This window comes from Dreissena polymorpha, chromosome 13 (genome assembly GCF_020536995.1).
Source record: "Dreissena polymorpha isolate Duluth1 chromosome 13, UMN_Dpol_1.0, whole genome shotgun sequence".
NCBI classification, from domain to species: Eukaryota; Metazoa; Mollusca; class Bivalvia; order Myida; family Dreissenidae; genus Dreissena; species Dreissena polymorpha.
Window position 1 is genome coordinate 21843464 of NC_068367.1, and position 20626 is coordinate 21864089.

Genomic DNA, 20626 nt, shown 5'->3' on the forward strand with positions numbered 1-20626 from the left:
TATTATTTGAGGGGATATTGTATTTTGTGGGGGAAAAATTCTGGTAGGGGAAGACGCCGACTATCGGCGTCACTTTATTAGTAAAAAAAACCCTGATTCCTGACCTCTTCAGTTGTATGATGTGTTTGTTGCCCCCAGGTTCTGGGTCCTAGCCTCTTCAGTTATATGATGATGTGTTTGTTGCCCCCAGGTTCTGGTTCCTGGCCTCATTCAGTTATATAGTGTGTGTTTGTTTCCCCAGGTGTTGGTTCCTAGCCTCTTCAGTTATATGATGATGATGTGTTTGTTTTGCCCAGGTCCTGGTGAAGTGTGCCTGTGGTCACAGGGAGACTATGACGGCCTGCTTTAACCCAGACTCATCAGACTTCCAAAGGTAAGCAGATTTGCCACACATTGCAATGTACATGTACATTGACATTTCAGTAATTTAGACTCAAAGTAAGGTAAATTTGCCACACTATGAATGATTTACTAGTATCATCACTTACACAAAAGACATTTTGTAACTTTATATATAAGCTTATTCAACTGGAAAGGTTGAGCTTGTAGTTGTCAATGTAGTTGAGCTCAAGCAGGACAAACCTTATATATTTTTTGTTGCCCTTTAGAAGAAGATATCAATTGATAAATACTGTTCTCACAATTGTTAATTCAGCTTTGTGTTATGCAGGTTTTTATAAAGACATACCTAAAATCTATTGCATGCTTGCAGTGCTTGTTCAACTCTCTAGCTGGCCTGTCAGATATTCAGTGTTGATGATTTTTGTCATTTATTTGCTAAAATAAGTCTTCATTTCTAATCTCAAAAATAATATATATTTGTCCCAAATGACTGCCTATAAATCCAATTTATTTCCAAAGAGTTTTTTTTATTCACTGTTAATGTCAGGAAGACTCCCTACCCCTCTATCAGTTTAACCTTAGAAAATATAATTTGACAACGCTTAAAACTCTTTAATGCCTTTTTTAATTGAAAAAATGAAAATAATACATTTAACAATTTTTGTCCATTTGACATGGCTTTTCCAAATCCAAAAGGCTAGCTATCACCCCACACATCAAAAAGGGAGGGACAAAAATATGTATTTTTAAATATTCTATTATGATTTTAGGATGACCATGCAGTCGTTGAAGGACTCCATTCAAGGCATAATGGGAGCCTCTTCCTCTGTGAACATAGGAAAATATAACCAGTCCAAGATGGGACTCACAAGATAGTAAGAGATTGCTATATTATATTAACCTGCTAAGTTGGTGATGACATTTTATGTCTTCTGATTGATAGTGTGTAAAAAGAAGTGAATGCAAAACATATATTTCATGGATGTTTAGGAACATTGAAATGGATTTCCTGGGATACAGAGTGCAATTTTTCCCTTGATGCGTAGAGAAATCATGTGACAGACTGTTCCACAATGTCTATGTGATATCTGTTATATTTTCTCTTCATATAAAAAATAAACGCCATTTTGTATGATAGTGATATTAATAACAATAATTATAATAACTATTATTATATTTATTATAATTGTTATGATTGTATTACTTTCATGAACACCATATGATATATCAAAACCATGCAACATCACTTAGTTTACAGGGATCATCATACCATGCAACATCACTTGGTTTACAGGGATCATCAAACCATGCAACATCACTTAGCTTACAGGGATCATCAAACCATGCAACATCACTTAGTTTACAGGGATCATCATTGATATATCAAAACCATGCAACATCACTTAGTTTACAGGGATCATCATTGATATATCAAAACCATGCAACATCACTTAGTTTACAGGGATCATCATTGATGTTTTTCTCTGTGTCAATCTGTTGTGTCTATCTGTCTGAATGTATTACACAACATGTCAGGAGGTGGTTCTCAACACTTTTCAATGAAAAAAACATGAAAACTTGCAGGCGTTGTTCCTTGTGATATTTAGTTTGCATTTGTGATTTGTATCATTCTTTTTTTTTTTTATTACAAAAGTTATGCCCCTGTCTCAATTTAGATACTGTATACACTTGTGTTTTTTTGTTTCCCGGAGAATATCTCACAGACTTAATAAGGTGTAAATTTGAAACTTAATAGGATCTCATTTGGTGTAAAAGCAGCGCATGATAACTGTAACTCTTGCTTCTATATATATTTAGAGTTAGTGACCTTTGTTTTTTCTGTATTGAAATTTTGTCTGGAGAATATCTCAAAAACTATGAGAGTTAGCAACTTGAAACTTGATACATGTTGGTTGGTATATCTAATTAAAGGATGTGAAGTTAGCAAAGCCATAACTCTTGCTTACATATATGTAGAGTTATTGCCTTTTATTGTCCCCTACCGGTTTCACCGGAGGGGACTTATGGTTTGCGCTCTGTGTGTCCGTCAGTCCGTCAGTCTGTCACACTTTTCTGGATCCTGCAATAACTTTAAAAGTTCTTTATATGTTTTCATGAAACTTTAAACATAGATAGATGGCAATATGGATGTTATGCACGTCATTTCATTTTGTTCCTACGTCAAAAATTCTGGTCGCTATGGCAACAAATAAAAAAAAATATTTCTGACAATGGTGGAGCCGGTAGGGGACATATATTGCTTCGCAATAGTCTTGTTAAATATAAACTTAATTTTGACCACAGCATATCATAAACATTCCAAGATGTGTCAGCTTTAAACTTTACATGTAGGTAGATCTCAATGAAGGGAAGTGCAGTCCAAAAGAATCATAACTCCTGCTTTCATAATTTCTCAGTTAATGGCCTTTTAGATGTTTATGCTGACATTTTGTCCAGGGCATATATTGACTATAATATCGATCAAGATGAAACTTCAAAGGTATGATGTTTGCATTTTAGGAAAAACAATTTCTTAAAACTGTCAATGCCTTGTCATAAAGTGACATAATTATGTGGGGCTTTGTAGAACCATTAGTGACTGTTCTTGTTATGCTCCCCCAAATTTTTTTGGGGGAGCATATAGTCGCCGCTTTGTCTGTCCGTGTGTCCATCCGTCCGTGCACAATTTTTGTCCGGGGCTATTTCTCTGCAATTAATGACCGTAATTCAATGAAACTTTATGGGAAGCTTCACTACCAACAGGAGATGTGCATATTATCAGCCGGTTATGGGTGGATGATTTTTCACAGAGTTATGGCCCTTTGAAATTTTCTATAAACTGTACATATAGTGCAATTCTTGTCCCCCCAACTACTGACTGGAATTCAATGAAGCTTTAAGGGAAGCTTAACTACCTTGAGGAGATGCGCATGTTATTTGTGGGGTCTGGTTAGTTGATTTATTTAGAGAGTTATGGCCCCTTGAAATTTTTCAGTTGCTAAACCATCCAACGACTATTTTGTCCAAAGTTATGCCCCTCAAGACGTTTCCTTTTACCTGAATATATAGTGCAATATTGTGACAAAAAAAACTTTGGGGAGCATCACCTGTCTCCGACAGTTTCTTATTACAATTGTTTTGGTAATTTATTCTATGTTGTTGTTTCTTTACAGTGAATGATCCATTCTTTTAATGTTTCACACTGGGAATTTATTAAATTAAATCATTTTCTAAATATTTTATATTATGATGCATATTTTATAAAACAGTGTGCAGTTATTTTTACAAATATTATGAATACAAATTGTTTCTCACATTTATGATATTGATAATCCAGTAAATGTGAATGGTAACAATTTGAAATACTTCCGGAGCAGATCATCATTACCGAGTTAGTTTGTGCTACAAAATGAATTGTAGTTAATGTATTGTTGCAGGATATGTTCATTCATCAGACATTCATGGTACTTTATATGTTATATTCTTGAAATGCTTTCAGCCTAGACTGTAATGAGGAATGCAGTTTGGTGGAACGTAATCGTCGTATAGCCCTGGCCTTAGAAATCCAGAACCCTGACTTGTCATCCAAACTGGGCAACCCGTCTTACAGTGATTACCTCAAGGAGTTTGCAAGGTAAACACTAAACAAGTTGTATGCTTGTTGCATGGCGTTTTCATGACTCTTGAAAGCGGCCTAATCTTTAAATATGGAAAAGTAAGCAAATGAAAAACAAATTTGGGAATAACTTTTATGAATGTTATTGATAGGAGAATGAAATTTCAAGGAGGGAGTTACATTTTTGTGGAAAACTGCATGAATATGTTGGGATGAAGCCTGTATTTGGCTGCAGCTAAAAGTATAATGAAAAAAAGTTCTGGAGTGCTAATGTTCAATTTAGAAATTATTATTTAAAAACGTTTGCATGGTAAATAATGTAAAGGTATTTTTATTTGAAAGAGTTGTTCAGGTAAATTACTTAGCTGTAAGGTTATTGGAGCTTCTGAAAGCTTCACTTCTGAATATTTAAGTTTTCTTGGTCAAAAATACTTAGGAGTGTGGAAATACAAAAAAAAATTATTGGTCTAAAGCTTAAGTATTGCTTGATTACTTTTTGGACTGCCATGATTAATTTTTTTAGCGATTTGAACGCAAGCTCAGGCAGTTTGCAATTTGAGGAATGACATTATATCATGTGGTACAGAAAATGTGTAATTCTATTGTTCTAACAATTTAATTCGAGGCAGTCCGTACTACATATCGTTACATAACAAAACCGAAAAAAAATATTCTGTAATTATATCTATAGAAACCAGTAAACAACAATCGTTTTCGCGAAAATAAATATGATTTATTTATATTCAGAAATTAAGTCTTATTTTACAAGTCAGGATTGGTTTTCTACCTCTGTTAATTACATATTGGTCACTTAAACATGGTTGGTTGTAGCAGTGATTGCCACCCAGTTTAATAAGTTAAAAATGTTAAAAAAATCACAAGTATTGATTTTTATGTCCCCCACTATAGTAGTGGGGGACATATTGTTTTTGCCCTGTCTGTTGGTTGGTTTGTTGGTTGGTTGGTTTGCGCCAACTTTAACATTTTGCAATAACTTTTGCTATATTGAGTATAGCAACTTGATATTTGGCATGCATGTGTATCTCATGGAGCTGCACATTTTGAGTATTGAAAGGTCAAGGTCATCCTTCAAGGTCAGAGGTCAAATATTTGGCATGCATGTGTATCTCATGGAGCTGCACATTTTGAGTGGTGAAAGGTCAAGGTCAGAGGTCAAATATATGTGACCCAAATCGCTTATTTTATGAATACTTTTGAAATATTGAAGATAGCAACTTGATATTTGGCATGCATGTGTATCTCATGGAGCTGCACAATTTGAGTGGTGAAAGGTCAAGGTCATCCTTCAAGGTCAGAGGTCAAATATATGTGGCCCAAATCGCTTATTTTATGAATACTTTTGCAATATTGAAGATAGCAACTTGATATTTGGCATGCATGTGTATCTCATGGAGCTGCACATTTTGAGTGGTGAAAGGTCAAGGTCATCCTTCAAGGTCAAATATATGGGTCAAAATTGCTCATGTAATGTCACTTCTGCAATATTGAAGCTAGCAATTTTATATTTGAAATGCATGTGTATCTCATGGAGCTGCACATTTTTTAGTGGTGAAGGGTCAAGGTCAAGGTCATCCTTTAAGGTCAAACGTCATATAGGGGGACATTGTGTTTCACAAACGCATCTTGTTCAAAATTGTAAACATCTTGTGGTTGACATTATGGTGTAAAATTTATTGTGTTTTCAGGAAGGATGCCACATTTGTTGCCAGTGTTGAAAAGGCCTTAAGTGAGCTAGTACAATCAGCACACAAGGTCAGTAATAATGAAGGTAGAAATGGAACAAACATTTGACAGACTTACACACAGATTTGTATTTTTTGTAAATTAACATCTGTTTACAAGTAATTTTCAAGTACATTTAAGACTATTTATACCTCCCCCTACTCCAACATGGTCCCATCACAGGGATGTGTGTGTGTGTGGATGTGTGTACCGAACAAATCCAGTATTTCACAAGCGATTGAATAGAAACTTAAAATATATCATCAATATAACATGGAAATGTGCAATAAACTATAAATCCTGTGTGAGCCACTTATTATGTTTTATTTGCCCTTAGATATAGCTGATAATGCAGTGCATGGGTATTAGTTACGGTTTTGACAAAGATCTGATTTAACCGTACTTCGTCAAGATATTTCACAAGGCACACTTACTGTAAAATATTTTGTTTATGACAAAGTTCTTTTTTTTACAGAATTTGGAACAGGATATAACTCTAAATAGGTCACAGTGGTGTAATGGATACAATGTTCGTCTAGCGACAGGGAGGTCATGGGTTCGATCCCCTAAGGGATCATTCTTAAGTACTGGTTCTACCCAAGAAATAGGCTCTAAAGCGTTTCAATAAGCCTTAGGCTTTTGATTCTATAAATAGAAATAAATAAATATAAAGTAATAAGGTTTATTAACTTAACTCTATGCCTGTACATTTCAGTCGAAGCAGCCTTCTCGCAGCCATTCCTTCCCCAGTATGAACATGAACCAGCGCAGGCTAGTGCACGAGCTGGCTGAATTCTACGGATGTACAACACAGAGCTATGACTACGAACCAAAGAAGAATGTTGTGGCAACCGCTAATAAGTAAGTGTCCCATTCAATGCTGGCCCCTGCTCATAACACTCTATAGCCTTATTCTTTCATTACATCAGACTGCCCTCTTCTCATTTTATGATATTGTAAGTCAGAATACTCTTTTCAATTTGTGATATTGTAAGTCAGAATACTCTTCAATTTGTGATATTGTAAGTCAGAGTACTCTTCAATTTATGATATTGTAAGCCAGAATACTCTTCTCAATTTGGGATATTGTAAGTCAGAATACTCTTCTCAATTTGGGATATTGTAAGTCAGAATACTCTTCTCATTGTGTGATATTGTAAGTCAGAATTCTCTTCTCAATTTGGGATATTGTAAGCCAGAATACTCTTCTCAATTTGGGATATTGTAAGTCAGAATACTCTTCTTATTGTGTGATATTGTAAGCCAGAATTCTCTTCTTATTTTGTGATATTGTAAGCAAGAATTCTCTTTTCATTTTATAAAATTTTATTTTGTTTTTGGAGGGATTTGGTAGTTAAGAAAAAACTGTAATGAAATTAAAGTTTTTTAGCCCAATTGCTCCCTATGTAGCCATTAACTGATTAAGCTATTGACCGAGCAAGGACTGGTATTTCATTGTCATTTCTTGATGAAACAATGTCGAGTTACTTTGCAGAATGACAAGAATCCTGATGTGACACATATTGTCGGAATTTAAACTTGAAGTCATTTAAACATGAAATGCATGTTACATTCCTTAGTTTATCTGTTAATGTGTACCTGCCTTGCAGGGACCGTTGCTGGTTGCCGTCTATCACCCTGACAGCCCTGGTACAGAGAGAGCTCCACCCCTGGGCCCCACCTCCCATACCTCACGTACACAAGGAGGAGGCACTCAGGTTAGCAGCTAGGCCATTTTACTCTCACATTTTGCTAAGTTATGCCATTTTACTCTCACATTTTGCTAAGTTTTGTCACTTTACTCGCACATTTTAATTTTTTGCTAAGTTATGCCATTTTACTCTCACATTTTGCTAAGTTATGCCATTTTACTCAACATTTGCTAAGTTATGCCATTTTACTCTCACATTTTGCTAAGCTACGCCATATTACTCTCACAGTTTGCTTAGTTATGCCATTTTACTCTAAAATTTTGCAAAGTTATGCCATTTTACTCTCACATTTTGCTAACTTATGCCATTTTACTCTCACATTTTGCTAAGTTATGCCATTTTACTCGCACATTTTGCTAAGTTATGCCATTTTACTCGCATCATATTACTTAGTTATGGCATTTTACTCTCGCATTATGCTAAGTTATGCCATTTTACTCGGGTCATGTTACTTAGTTATGTCATTTTACTCTCACATTTTGCTTAGTTATGCCATTTTACTTTCGCATTTTGCTAAGTTATGCCATTTTACTCTCATATTTTGCAAAGTAATACCAGCTGTAATTTTGTGACCCGCAAAGAAAGTTTGCTGTGAGTGAGTCAAGATAAAGAGCAAATATTATTACGATATAAATAAACGCTAATCACTTTCTTACTGATATGGCTGGAAAGTTAGCAGCAATTAAACAATTATTCAAAGTAATCAAGGGTATAAAACGGAGAAAAATTGCTGTCTCTGCATGGACTTCGCCATCTTGTTTGTCAATACTCATGTAAATACCCCCTTGTGATATATACCAGTTATACTTTTCAGTGTCCAAAAAGTCACAGGAAACATACACATTAAAGACTGGCCTAAAAACTTAAAAATTGAGGAAATTGATATTATGCCTTTTGCTATTTTCTTTAATAGGTTATATTTGAGTTATATTTGAGTCACACACTTAGAAAACAAAGTTTTAAGCATTGTCGTCCCAGTTTAGCCTGTGCAGTCGTTACAGGCTTACCAGGGACGACACTTTCGTCTTTTATTGTATTTTTCGTTCTAATGAAAATTCTTCTTGAGAGAAATTTAGTTTAGGAAAAAAGTGATGTTCCTTGTTACCTAAACAGGCTAATCTGGATCGACACTTCACGCAAATGACTTTCTTTTCACAGAGCAATGCTCATTTGTTTTTATTTTACAGAATCAACAACATGGCTGCAAAGCAGTCTACCCTGTTGCCAGGGGAACGAGACACAGCCTCCAAACTACCGGAAGGCTGGCAAGTCATTGGAAAGAAGACCAAGAAAATCTCCACAGCTTCCACTGCCAAGTCTGGCATTGGAACTATTGATAAGTTTGAGTCCAATCTGGCGGACATCTGCTCTACTGGGACAATTGATTACGCTTTGCTAAGTAACGCGAGTAAAGAAGCCCTGAAGTCAGAACCTGTGGTTGATTATTTTGACTTCACGGTGAATTGAAAGCTTCATCATGACTGCCTATTGGTTATTATGTATGGAAAGTGGAGCATCAATGAGCTGTATCTGCCTTAGCTTCTTTAAAAGATACCCTACAGTCATGCCCTTCTTTCAAAATATGCTGGACAATACAGCATTTTGTATAATGTGAATGGGAAGTTAAAAATATACATCCGAGTGTGGTTGTGGTTTTTAAAATTAAACTTTTGTGTCATTTTCATATAAGTTGTGGAACCTTAGCATTCATGTTCCGCATTGATTGTAATATTTAGGGGTCTTGAATTTATAATTATCTGATGTAGTTTAAAGTTAAGTAACTAAAAATGTTAATAATTTCATGCTGGATAGCCAAAGCGCACAGATTTAAGTACACATATAAACATCTATAAAGCTTATTTGAAAATAAAAATGGCAGTAAATTACTGACATTTTCATCCATTTTTGATGAAACAAGCTTAGAATGTTTACCTTGAACATTTAAAAGATGAGATTGAAGCTGGGGCATGTGTGTCTGAAAACAAGGTCACAATCTTGAATAGTAGGAAAACCTAGTAGAGACCAAAAGTGTAAATCTTGTTGAAACTTGGTCAGAATGTAAATCTTGACACTATATAGGCCAAGTTGTAATCTGGGCTGTGGCATTCAAAAAGTAGGTCACCAGGTCAAATTTTACTCAAGAGGCCACATTTATGACTCAATATTTATGAAACTCTGTTCAAATGTTTATCATGACAAGCTAGGCTTATTTCAAAGTTGGGTCACTTGTATCCAAAAACTAAGTAACCAGTCAAATCTTAGAAAAGCATTGTTATTACTGTTAACTCCAAATTTAAGACTCAATTTTGATGAAAATTGTTCAGAATGTTTATCTTGACAATATCCTGACTGAGTTCAAATCTTGATCACATGCTACCAAAAACTAGTTCCACTCTTAGATAAATCAATCAATCTTGATGGATTTTTTATCTATATCTAGGACGAGTTCCAATCAGGGTCGTTTGCTTCCTAAAACAAGGTTATGAGGTCAAATCTTATGAGAACCTTGCTATCAATGACAATTGGTAATTATGTTTGCTCCGACAATATCAATGCTGGGTCAAATGCATCCAAAACAAGGTCACCAGATCAAATCTTAGAAAAATCTTGTAACCATAGTAGAAGCAACATTTATATTCAAACATGAAGAAACTTGCCCAGAATGTTAATCATCGCAATATCTAGGCTGATTTAGAATCTGGATCATTTTCTTCTTCTTATAGCAAATGTTATTGAATATTTTTCATTATAGAACTGCAATATTTGGAATAGTTTTACATGATTGCAAAATAAAAGTAAAAAAGATAAACTAAAAAGATGTGCTTTCCTTGGGTTCAATCCTGGTCTTTAGAAGCAAAACCTAATATGTAAGCTGTACAGCACGTTGTCTCTACAATAAGGTTGTTGTTTTAATGATTTGCTGGTAATACACCTTGTAAAATTATCAATAAAAACATTGTTACAGGTAAATATTTTGATCATTTTTATTTATCAGAATTAAGTTTAATCATTTGAATATAATTCAAACATTGTTTGTTTAATTGATTTGAAACTGTGAACAAGTCCTATCGAAACATCTCTTTCTCTTAAACGGCCCACAGGTTAGGTATTCGGAATGTTATGTATCTTATGATGGTCTTGTACCAAATTTGTTTAAATCATGTTTCAGGGGTCAAAACGGCCCTGCCACTTGGATTTTGTTTCATTTTTATGTATAAAGTAAACGTTAATTGTTCTTTTTGAGCTGAAAAGTTTTAATGTGAGTAAAAAGTTGCGTTTTTCTTTCACACAGGTTCTAGTAAGATAATGCTTGTGTTGTTAATTTTGAATCGTCAGGTTTTACAGATTTAAATCCATATCATATGGATCGAATCTTGGTATAATGTTTGTTGGTTTTGTTGAGCTTTTAATTGAAAATATGAATACAGTAATGAAAACATTTGTACTTGTATAACATTGCATGATTTTTATTAATCTATTTGCTTTGTTTTTTATAAACTTATATTTAATACAAATTGTTGTTGATGAGTCCCCAATCGAAATCAAACCTGTCCCCAGCATACAAGCTTCTATGGTTCATACAGATCCTTGGAAAGAAATAAATCTAAGAGAGAAAAAGTGAAAAGTGCTTATTTGGAGAAAAGTTAAATGGATGATTATTTACACAATTTCCTTGTAAAATCATTCTGAGTACCTTGAATTGAAGGCTGCTTATTGAAATACAAATTACCATTATTGTAAGAAAATTGCTGACATGATTGAAGAGGAGTACACATTATTACTGGTGAACCATCTCAAGAAATTCTTATAATAGTCTTGAATTAAAAAAAATATATTTGCATTATAATTGTCCTATTTTGTGTTTGTGTCAGAATCAATGCTCACATTTATTAAATTCGTCTTGGGAATTGGAATATTTTATTGTGGAAACGGTTATTTGAATTTGTAGCTTGATTTTTTATAGTTGATTACGTGTATAGATATGGCTGCCTTTTTTGTTGCAGTACCAGCTGATATTTTGTAGGTTATCATATGATTTGAGTTGTTGTTCCTGTTCAAATGGTGTTTGTTGCCATGTATATGTTAATTAATACAGAAACAATGTATATTAGAGCTGGTTACGTAGACTAAAAATTGTATGGAGGAAAATACATTGATAATCAATTATTTTTCAATTGGCCACCAATACATTTGCAACTGAGCAGAAAGTTGTAAATAAAATCTGGTTATAATTAAAAGCATGAAGTTATCTATTGACACTTGAATGTGTTTTATTTTATTTCTATTATTAATAGAATGAATCACCATTTGTTTGTTCTTATCTTGGAAAATAGCAAGAGTGGAAAACTGATTTTACCATTTTATGTTGCATCTACTACAAAACAAGAAACATGCGTTATCATATGTGGCGAAATGTAGAAGCAATAGGATGAGTTTCAATAAGTATTTTGCGGTTGTTGTTTTCCCCGGATTTCAAATAATTTTAATCAATTACACCGTCCAAGAACGATACCGGACTCGATATAAAATATGCCAAATGACGTTCTTTAATTAAATAATATGCTGCCGTAGGTTAAAGCCTCTATAACGCTAAAATGTATTTCGTAAAATAAAGTTTACACATAAACAATCAGTGTTCCTTATAGCAGTAGCCACAATTTCAACGCTAGATGTGGTATGATTACATAGATTTTTGTAGATACGAAATGCTCGTTTTTATTTATTTGTGACACAATTAATTCCATTTTAATTTCCCGCGAATATATCTATTCATACGACACACAACACTAAAATGGTACCATGTATACATTCCTGTAAATGCTCTCTCAGGATGATAATTATACATAAAAACTCGTGTTATAAAACGGATAAATAATATAATACTAAAGTTCGTTACTGTGGAATCGTTTATTTTTACTTGTCATAACGGTTGTTATACAGTTCGAACTTTTTGTGCAGTCAAAAAAAAACTGTAGCAGCAGGAAATGTTTTACGACTCGAAACACTGCTATGAACCAAGAGTGTTATTTATTTGTCCAGGATTCTGCCAATCAATCAGGTAATTTTTGGTTGTAGTACATTTCTGTTTTATTTCTATAAATACAAACGGACTTTCGTGGATAACACATGTGTTGTATCCCACCAAAAGTGTGTTTAGCTTGGCTGCACAGCTCTCGATCTTGTTATGTCAAGTGAATATTTAAATTAACAAGAAGAGAAGAGCCTGGTTCTTTAATATAAACGCAATATACGATATGTACTTAATACCATCGGACTCGCCTAGCTTTCTGCGCATTGGGGCTTAAAGTAACATCTGGACAAATATTTTTTTTTGTACCAAGAAACACTCCACGCGCCGAGGCATATGGAGGATTACCGATCAGGGCATTCATTAAGTTGGTCTTGTTAATTATGATGACAGCTGTTCTTGAACACTATTTTCGTGTCCTTGATTATCTGCCTTAACACATTATTTATCATTAAACACTGCTGCGAAAGGAACATAATCGCGAATACATAGCGGCTTACAACTCTTTATAATATAGTATTTCCTTACGGCGCTTATATATTTAAGACATCACTGCGACCGTCCATTGGTTCGTACATCTGAGTCACTTGGTGATGGCGGAATCAATGTCATATGTAAATATTGTCATCAAGATCTTTGATTTAAGGGCCGATGAACAGTGCGTTTACTATAATTATCTACATAGATCTTGAACAATAACACAATAATGTTTAATTATTGAGCAGTACCAAGAGTACAAACTAATATTACATGTTTAGCAGTAACCAATAACCAGTTGGTAAATTAGCTATGCTAACTTAAGTGTTTAGCATAAATCAATTTCAATTGCGTTAACAAGAACCTGAGATTAAACTTTTAGTTTTATTCGAAATACAATATTTTCGAACAAAACTGTACCAAACAAAATAGATTAATATTATATTGCATTTTCTGAGATTATGTTATTGTGGTGTTTGCCATTAACAAATAAGTAATAACATATTCTTAGAATATTGAACAATACAACAGTCTTCTGTTGCTGGTTTCTTTTCAATCAATGCCTTGCCATCCACCCATTATGTCGCATGATCCAAGCCATCTATTACTTGGGGCTCGCACCCAGGCATTCCATGCAGCAACCACCTACGCTACGGGCCTGTACATCGGCGGGGCAGTCCACTGCCGGGCACTCGATGTTACTGCAGGCATAGTGGCCCCCTAGCAGGCACTGGCACGTGCGGCAAGGGTTCGCCGGGTCCATGAAGGGGCCTTCAGAGCAAATAGTAGGAAGTTACGTGCAATGTATTTTATACGTGCTCTATGTTTCAATTTTTATCACGGAATTCCACTTGTGTAAATCTGTGGTTTAAGTTTCAATTACTTATTTTGATTTTGTTAAAGAATTATTTTAGATTCCAATATGGAGCATGTCAATAGCAATCATAGTTTAATAAAACAATATTATCCATCAGTTGAACCGTGAGCTGCATTAAATCAATAGATACTTTAGAAACACATGTTTGCTGATGTTGTTTAAAAATAAATAAAATTTGCCTACCCAACGGAAAGTCATGTCCATCTTTTTGACAACGGTCAAAGGCTATCTCCGTTGCCTCGAAACAGGCGGGGACCACGATTGTCATGACGACGAGAGATATTAAATACATGGCTGGCAATGGTACGCAGTGTAACACTATGTTAGCAACGTTCTAGACTAGATGATACCGTAAATGTGTTGGTCACGTTAAGCAACGAATCAGTTTTTATAGAACTTTGGATGCTATCAATTATTTATTCAGTCCGCAATTTTTCAAAAGTGAATATTTCGATAAGTTTGTGTAAAAGTAAAGGTTTTCGAATATTTTAGAAACAAACTGATTTGCTGTGCTGACGTATAGAATTGTATGTCCCGTACAGAATGTTCGTGCTTACAAGCAAAATATAGCTCTGTGTGGGTCATTGTAGTTGAAATGGTCTGATCAACATTATAAAAATTAGTTATAATAACATTACGCGGTGTATTACATTTGTATCGTTAATTGTGTAATAATGTTCGTGTACAAAAGAAGTGAAGACACAAATGGTAACTTCAACAACAGAACGAAACATCTTTTTGAATTACGTAGTTAAATCATTATCGTAGCGCAAACCTTTTTGATCGCAGATACATCTGTTCAATAGCAGGTTATTTTTAATTAATCTTACGCGAGCAGCACACCGAGAACATCTGATAACATACAAATTGCATTCACATACACGTGTTTTTCTCCAAGTTGAACAGCAATCGTTAACTGCGCTGATTAAACTCAGCATAGAAAGGACCGGCTTAATGTGACAACACTAGGATGTCAATACACAATAGTCAGGGCCGTACGCAGGATTTTTTTACTGGGGGGACCAGGGAGGGTGCAGGAGGGGTCTTCCCGTGCGGTAATGGTCTTCCCTTCCTATTTTATTTTAATTTTGCACTTTTTCAAGGTGAATTTTAAGGCTTAAAACAAAACTTATTTTGTAATATAAATTTATGGAATATAACAATTAAATCAGCACCTTTCTGGAGTCTAAAGCTTTAAATATTGGTGTAAACAGCATTTTCAGAAATGTATGATATTTGATGAAGAAGGAAAGCATACTTTGAAAATAAAAAACCTTTATAAAGAAATTTATCATAAAAGTGACTATATAGACGCATCTAATCGTATGTGCTATGTTTATAGATGTCTTTCGCAACCGTTGTTTATTTTTTGTCTTTTCGCTTCATATACACTTATATTTGTTAATGCAGCATCACCATACTAAAACAATATCCCGAAAAGAGATAAAATACTGCATTTGAATATCAACCGTACTTTCGTTTGACAACTGACGACAGAAATGAATCTAAATTTAGTTTTAGTGCAGATTTGTTCATACGACACAAAGACACAATTTTGTTTTACGGATCATTTTAATTTCCTGCAACGCTATCTATTCATACAATACTAACTCCGATTCTACTAAAAAGACAGTTCCGCTCGGCTTAGAGGACTGGGATAGTCATGTAAAATATCGAATATAATATATGTATTTTTATAAACAACTGGTAGCAAGATGCGTTGCAGATAATTGGTCAGTTACCACAGTTTAACTAAATCTTTTGACATGTTAATTCTTTTCAGCTCAATTCAACAGTGAAAAATGCCCATAATGTCACTTAAAGTATGACTGGCACATTACCATAATACTATTTTCTCTTTGAATTCAAGCCTGCTTTAAAGTTTCAAAGTAAATTCCTAATAAAATGTTTATCATCTTCAACAGTATTACTTTCCAACCATCAACACAGATAAACCATCACAAACTTTTTCTATAATAACCGTTTTCCGTAGGTCTTTTTACGGAGCTATATCAGATATTGAGCTGATTTTTGGTATGTGAGTCTACCTACATAACCGAAAGAAAAAGTGTGAAATTCGTTCCGACCAATTGGTATTTGGCGAAGTGATGGGCATTGGACATAAACTTTCACTATAATAACCGTTTTCCTGAGGTTTGTTTCGCAACTCTTTCTGATATTAAGCAGATTATTATGCCCCCGGTAGGGTGGCATATGGCAGTTGGAGTGTCCGTCCGTTTACAAGTCCGGCATTTCATTATCCAGACTTCTTTCAAAACGCTTTAAGATATTGACCTAATATTTGGCGTGTGAGTCTTCCTTCAAGACTTTCGGATGAAGTATGACTTTCGTTCCGGTCCATTGATGTTTGGCGAAGTTATGGACCTTGGACTTTTACAAAGAAACTTGCCGGTTCAAAGTAAATTATCGTGTTATTTCTTAAAAGTTGACCCAGCATTTGTAAAAATATTGGAAGACATATACATTTCCAGAAAGGAAATTCATTTCTGTGTTGAATAAGACCAAGATCGTGAAAATCGCTGCACAATTGATGAAGATATGGCTGTTCAAAGCGATGCACCCCGTTTTGGGCTGATTTTGAGTTGCATACCTTGTTATATATATATTTGATAGTGAAATATTTTTTTTCAGAAAAGTTAATTTTTCGTTAAAATATGATTATTTATCATTCAAAATGATGTTTTCACTAATTAATATCATAGCCACACGCTAACCACCTGTGGTAATCAACTAGTAATCTAGAGCCCATCTGAACATCTAATGATATTTTTCGGAGGGGGGGGAGGCGGGATTGAATTAAATTTTATGTATTTTGCTAAAATAATACAAAGGCCTAACTGGAAATGAACACACCGATTTAATCTTTTACAACTTTGTGAACTGATATGAGTGATATGTGATGACATGCGTAATCCGTTATACGTTTGCCATTACCATGTGTGAACTCGTTTATTTAATGTGACGCTAATATTAATGTAACATCAGCCTACGGTATTATTCTAATAAAGTGCAGCTTCCTGTAACATTTCACATACACATAGTCGCGTGCAATTAAAAGCTTATACATGAATCAAGTCACAATATGATAACCACAAAACGTAATCTTATCACGTTGATAAAATATGTATGAGGTCAGTGTAAATAGTATCAAACTGGCATGCTACACGTATAATAGCGCCCTCGAACAAACGAAAATGGCTAAAACAAGCAATGTACCTCAACATGGCAAACAAACTTAGTGAAACAAAGTAGATACCGTAAATTAATGGCGTTAACATGATTGTTTTAAAGACATCGGTGAATTATTATTAATGCTGATTAATTTAGTGAATGAAGGCATATACATCCTATGTAAAGTAATTGTGACTGAAGTGAAAATAAGTTGTTGACTATACTTATAAGTTAAACATTCCACAGTCTAACATTTTTGTTCTTTATTCACTAGTAAAGTTTCGCCAATCTCTGACGGTTATCAATAAGATCGAGCTCGAAAACTAAAGCTTTAATCGGCCTTTTAACATGAAAAGGCGGGTAAACATTGTCAAGTATGCGTCCTTAAACATGCAAAGATTATTTCATGACACTAATACATATACATGTATATATGTTTGTTTTCTTTACGTACATCTGTTTGTTCTCAATAGATATGTTTCTTCTGTATAAGTATTTCTGTTAATATTCGTAAGTCAGAATGGCACGTACAAATCCATTTATTAATATCGCGACACAACAAAACCGTACCGATATAAGATACAACGTTTGACTTTCCCGTGGTTAACCGATATACCGATATACCTTTGTACCCCATACATAAAAGTCACGAGAACGTCATCCTTATTGAATTCTGTGTAATTTAACTTCCTCCTGTCCAAATATGGTATTAAGTGGAGGACTGTGTTAAATAGACCAATCAAATGTGGTTTAACGATCGAGTTTAGGGCAAATTATTCATTTCTGTGCGACTAAACTTCCGGTTTTCCATATATGGAATTATATTGAGTAATTAATTTAATTAGCCACTCAAAATTAGTCTTCAAATCACGTGTTTTTGCAATCAGGGGACATGCGACACAGTGAATAAACAATTTGAACATCATAAGGTTATTGTTATCAAATAAATATATTGTACATTGCGTCTCCTGAAATGTTAGAAATAGCTTATTTTAAAATCAACGAGCATTTCCTACGTGTGAAATCAATCACATCGCATTTAAGAAAACAATACCAACCATCTATTTTACAACAATATGTTGATATTCAAATATTTTGTAAAAGTAGTTTTTTATTTCAATCGGGTTATGAGTTTGAACCAATCATTCGACGCTGTTCGTTTTGATAGAAGGTTTACTTCGATGACCTGCATGTCCACTTCAAGGTCCACACCCCAAGGAACTATTAATTGAGCCTTTATGCCAATGCACTCCTTAATTGTTCTGGAGAGATGAAAGAAGTCACATTTGAACATCATACAAGTTTACACTGAAGAAACTGAAGCAATATGATACTGAATATTGGTGGTATCATCAACATAATCAGTTAATAGTTGTGTAAATCAATTAAAATGTGAGCATAATAAACTTGTACAGTATAAATGTGCAAGCTTGATGTACAATTGCTAAGTTAATTTTACGAAGGATCAGATTTTTCAACATGATGACAATATGAACGGTATGTGTTAATAACAAATCCTTCTTAATAATCTAAACAACCAATACACAGACCATTACTTAACCGATGATAACAAAATACACCAACCCTCGTTTAGTATATATCCTTGAATCATGCAATTTCTTGACGTTACAACAATCGCAATCATAATACAAGTATACGATTGACGTTCAAATCGTTTTTACACCGTGTGCGCTTTGGACCTTCAAAGTTGCTGATATCTTGTGGATCAAGCAAACCCTGAGTTCGTCTTTGTTTTGATAAAGAGCAATGTAGTGAATACAATTAATATGTATCCACGAACGTCGATACAACGATGTAACGGAGGATAAAGTGTTTTTTATCATCGTTGATAAAATATCAAGGCAGAAATACATGTTCACGACGGGTGAGTTATGTAAATTATATTTACATTTTTAAGGGATTCAACTATATTTTCCTGAGTTTAATCTACACGAGCTTACCATCGTGCGTGTTGTTCGAAGATTAGCAATGCTAAATAGTAACCGATTAGTGTTGTCATCCTTGGTCAATTTACCTACCATGGTCAAAATTGTAATCGATTAATGACATGGCCGCCAATGGGGAGGGGTCGGCTAGATAACACGATTAAAATTGAAACTCATCTTGAAGTTCAAAACCGCTACCAAGATCAACAATATTTGGCAAAAAATAATTATCGGGCGGTAATTTCCCGAATTTCTTCGGATTGTTTTCGATTTGTTTAAACGTTATTTGCGTGAGAGAGACAGATACCATTTATAATGTACGTAGAACAATACAAACTAATTGTCTGATATAACATACTGTATTTCAAAATAATTTTATGCAATGGTTAACCATCTACCAAATTAATTAAAATTATCATCATTTATTATAAACATGGTCACCGAGGTTCCTAATGAGGTTGTATTATATATCAAGGAAATATCTATTAAAACGATATACGTTCGGCTTAAGTAATAAATAATAATTTCCAAAAAGACCAGTCGTTCTAACAAAATTATAAAAAACTATTGTACTTTATTAACTTAACAACTCTTACTTATTCATGTTCGAAGAGCGCGTGATTCTTAATAAAACATTGACACTATCTACGGATATATCTTTTACATTGATTTTAAAAGGATACATTGAATTAGGATTTAATATTGGATAAATTATAGTTTCGCATCAAGTCCTTTGTAATTTCACAACGTTAGTTGGACCCTATGAAGTCTTGTCGAGAGCAAGTGAATGGTTATTCGCTTCCAATATACATAGTTACAATCCCTCTATGAGATTTGAATGATATTATTAAAAATGTATTGAAAATCGATCTTCTAAGACTATAATGATTACACTTCACAAGAGGTTTGCTTTCGATTGAGTTCGAAAATACAAATTTAAACCAATAAAGCCAATACTTTTTGATAGATTTTATTCAGTTGTATATTGAATTGTTTATTGTTTATTTCGACTTTTGACGTATACAACAAGGTTTCTGGCATAACTCGCATGTAATTCGTATTCCGCCCTCGTCCATTTTTGTACCTCATGACTAATTTACGTTAACTTTTCTCTCGCCATCATCATGTGTCAAATCGTCATACTTGGCACGAGTATGTTACTTTATAGTGATATGTTTAAAAGCTCCATTGTCAGTGGGCAGAGCAGGGGCGTATCCAGAAGTTTTTTAAGTGAGGGGGGGGGGGCGGGGCTCAATAGGGGAGGGTGCTGGAGGGGTGTCCTCTACCGCGGTCGAACTTTTTTTGAAATGTCGCATTGAAATGGTGCAATTTCCTACTATCTAATCAGCATTTTTCATGATAAAAGTGCATATAAAACAAACACTAACTTGAGTTCCGACATCAAATGTGACAGACACTCAGACAGACAGACACACATGGGTAAATCAAATGTCTCTCAAACCACTGAAGTGGTGGGAGATATAATCATAATTACCAGATTTCTTTAAACAGTGTTAGATGGGTGGACCTCCTATTTAACCTTGTTGGATATCCTACTAGTTCACCCTGTTGGATGCGTGGATATTTATCAAACTTGGTTGTAATCAGATTATGTATACATTGTTATGTGTTGTGGTGCAAAAAACTGTCAAATAAGACAAAGTCATTGATGAACCTTTTTACAAATTATAA

At 34.3% G+C, this 20626-nt stretch overlaps 2 protein-coding genes and 1 long non-coding RNA gene across 9 annotated transcripts in view; 2 read left to right on the plus strand and 1 right to left on the minus strand.

Annotated features, from left to right (window-relative positions):
- LOC127855037 (transcriptional repressor NF-X1-like) overlaps window positions 1–11717 on the plus strand; it is a 36733-nt gene extending 25016 nt beyond the window's left edge. For all 3 annotated transcript variants that reach the window (XM_052390371.1, XM_052390370.1, XM_052390372.1), the window contains 7 exons: window positions 297–373; window positions 1113–1217; window positions 3842–3976; window positions 5665–5731; window positions 6417–6562; window positions 7312–7419; window positions 8601–11717. In XM_052390371.1, coding sequence (XP_052246331.1) covers window positions 297–373; window positions 1113–1217; window positions 3842–3976; window positions 5665–5731; window positions 6417–6562; window positions 7312–7419; window positions 8601–8880 — 918 coding nt within the window. In that variant the 3' untranslated portion in view covers window positions 8881–11717. The remainder of the gene's footprint in view (window positions 1–296; window positions 374–1112; window positions 1218–3841; window positions 3977–5664; window positions 5732–6416; window positions 6563–7311; window positions 7420–8600) is intronic.
- Window positions 11718–13289: 1572 nt separating this feature from the next.
- On the minus strand, window positions 13290–14141 carry LOC127854481 (uncharacterized). Its single transcript, XR_008037086.1, has 2 exons — window positions 13980–14141; window positions 13290–13690 (listed from the first exon to the last, which is right to left on the minus strand). It is a non-coding gene; the product is annotated as an uncharacterized LOC127854481 (long non-coding RNA).
- Window positions 14142–18691: 4550 nt separating this feature from the next.
- The window catches only part of LOC127856203 (oocyte zinc finger protein XlCOF7.1-like), a 39370-nt gene continuing 37435 nt past the window's right edge, over window positions 18692–20626 (plus strand). For 4 of the 5 annotated variants that reach the window (XM_052392272.1, XM_052392267.1, XM_052392268.1 and 1 more), the window contains exon 1: window positions 18700–18873. The gene's annotated coding sequence lies outside the window, so the exon portion shown is untranslated. Of the gene's footprint in view, window positions 18874–20626 lie in introns of all 5 variants that reach the window. The other variant, XM_052392271.1, reaches the window with a different exon arrangement.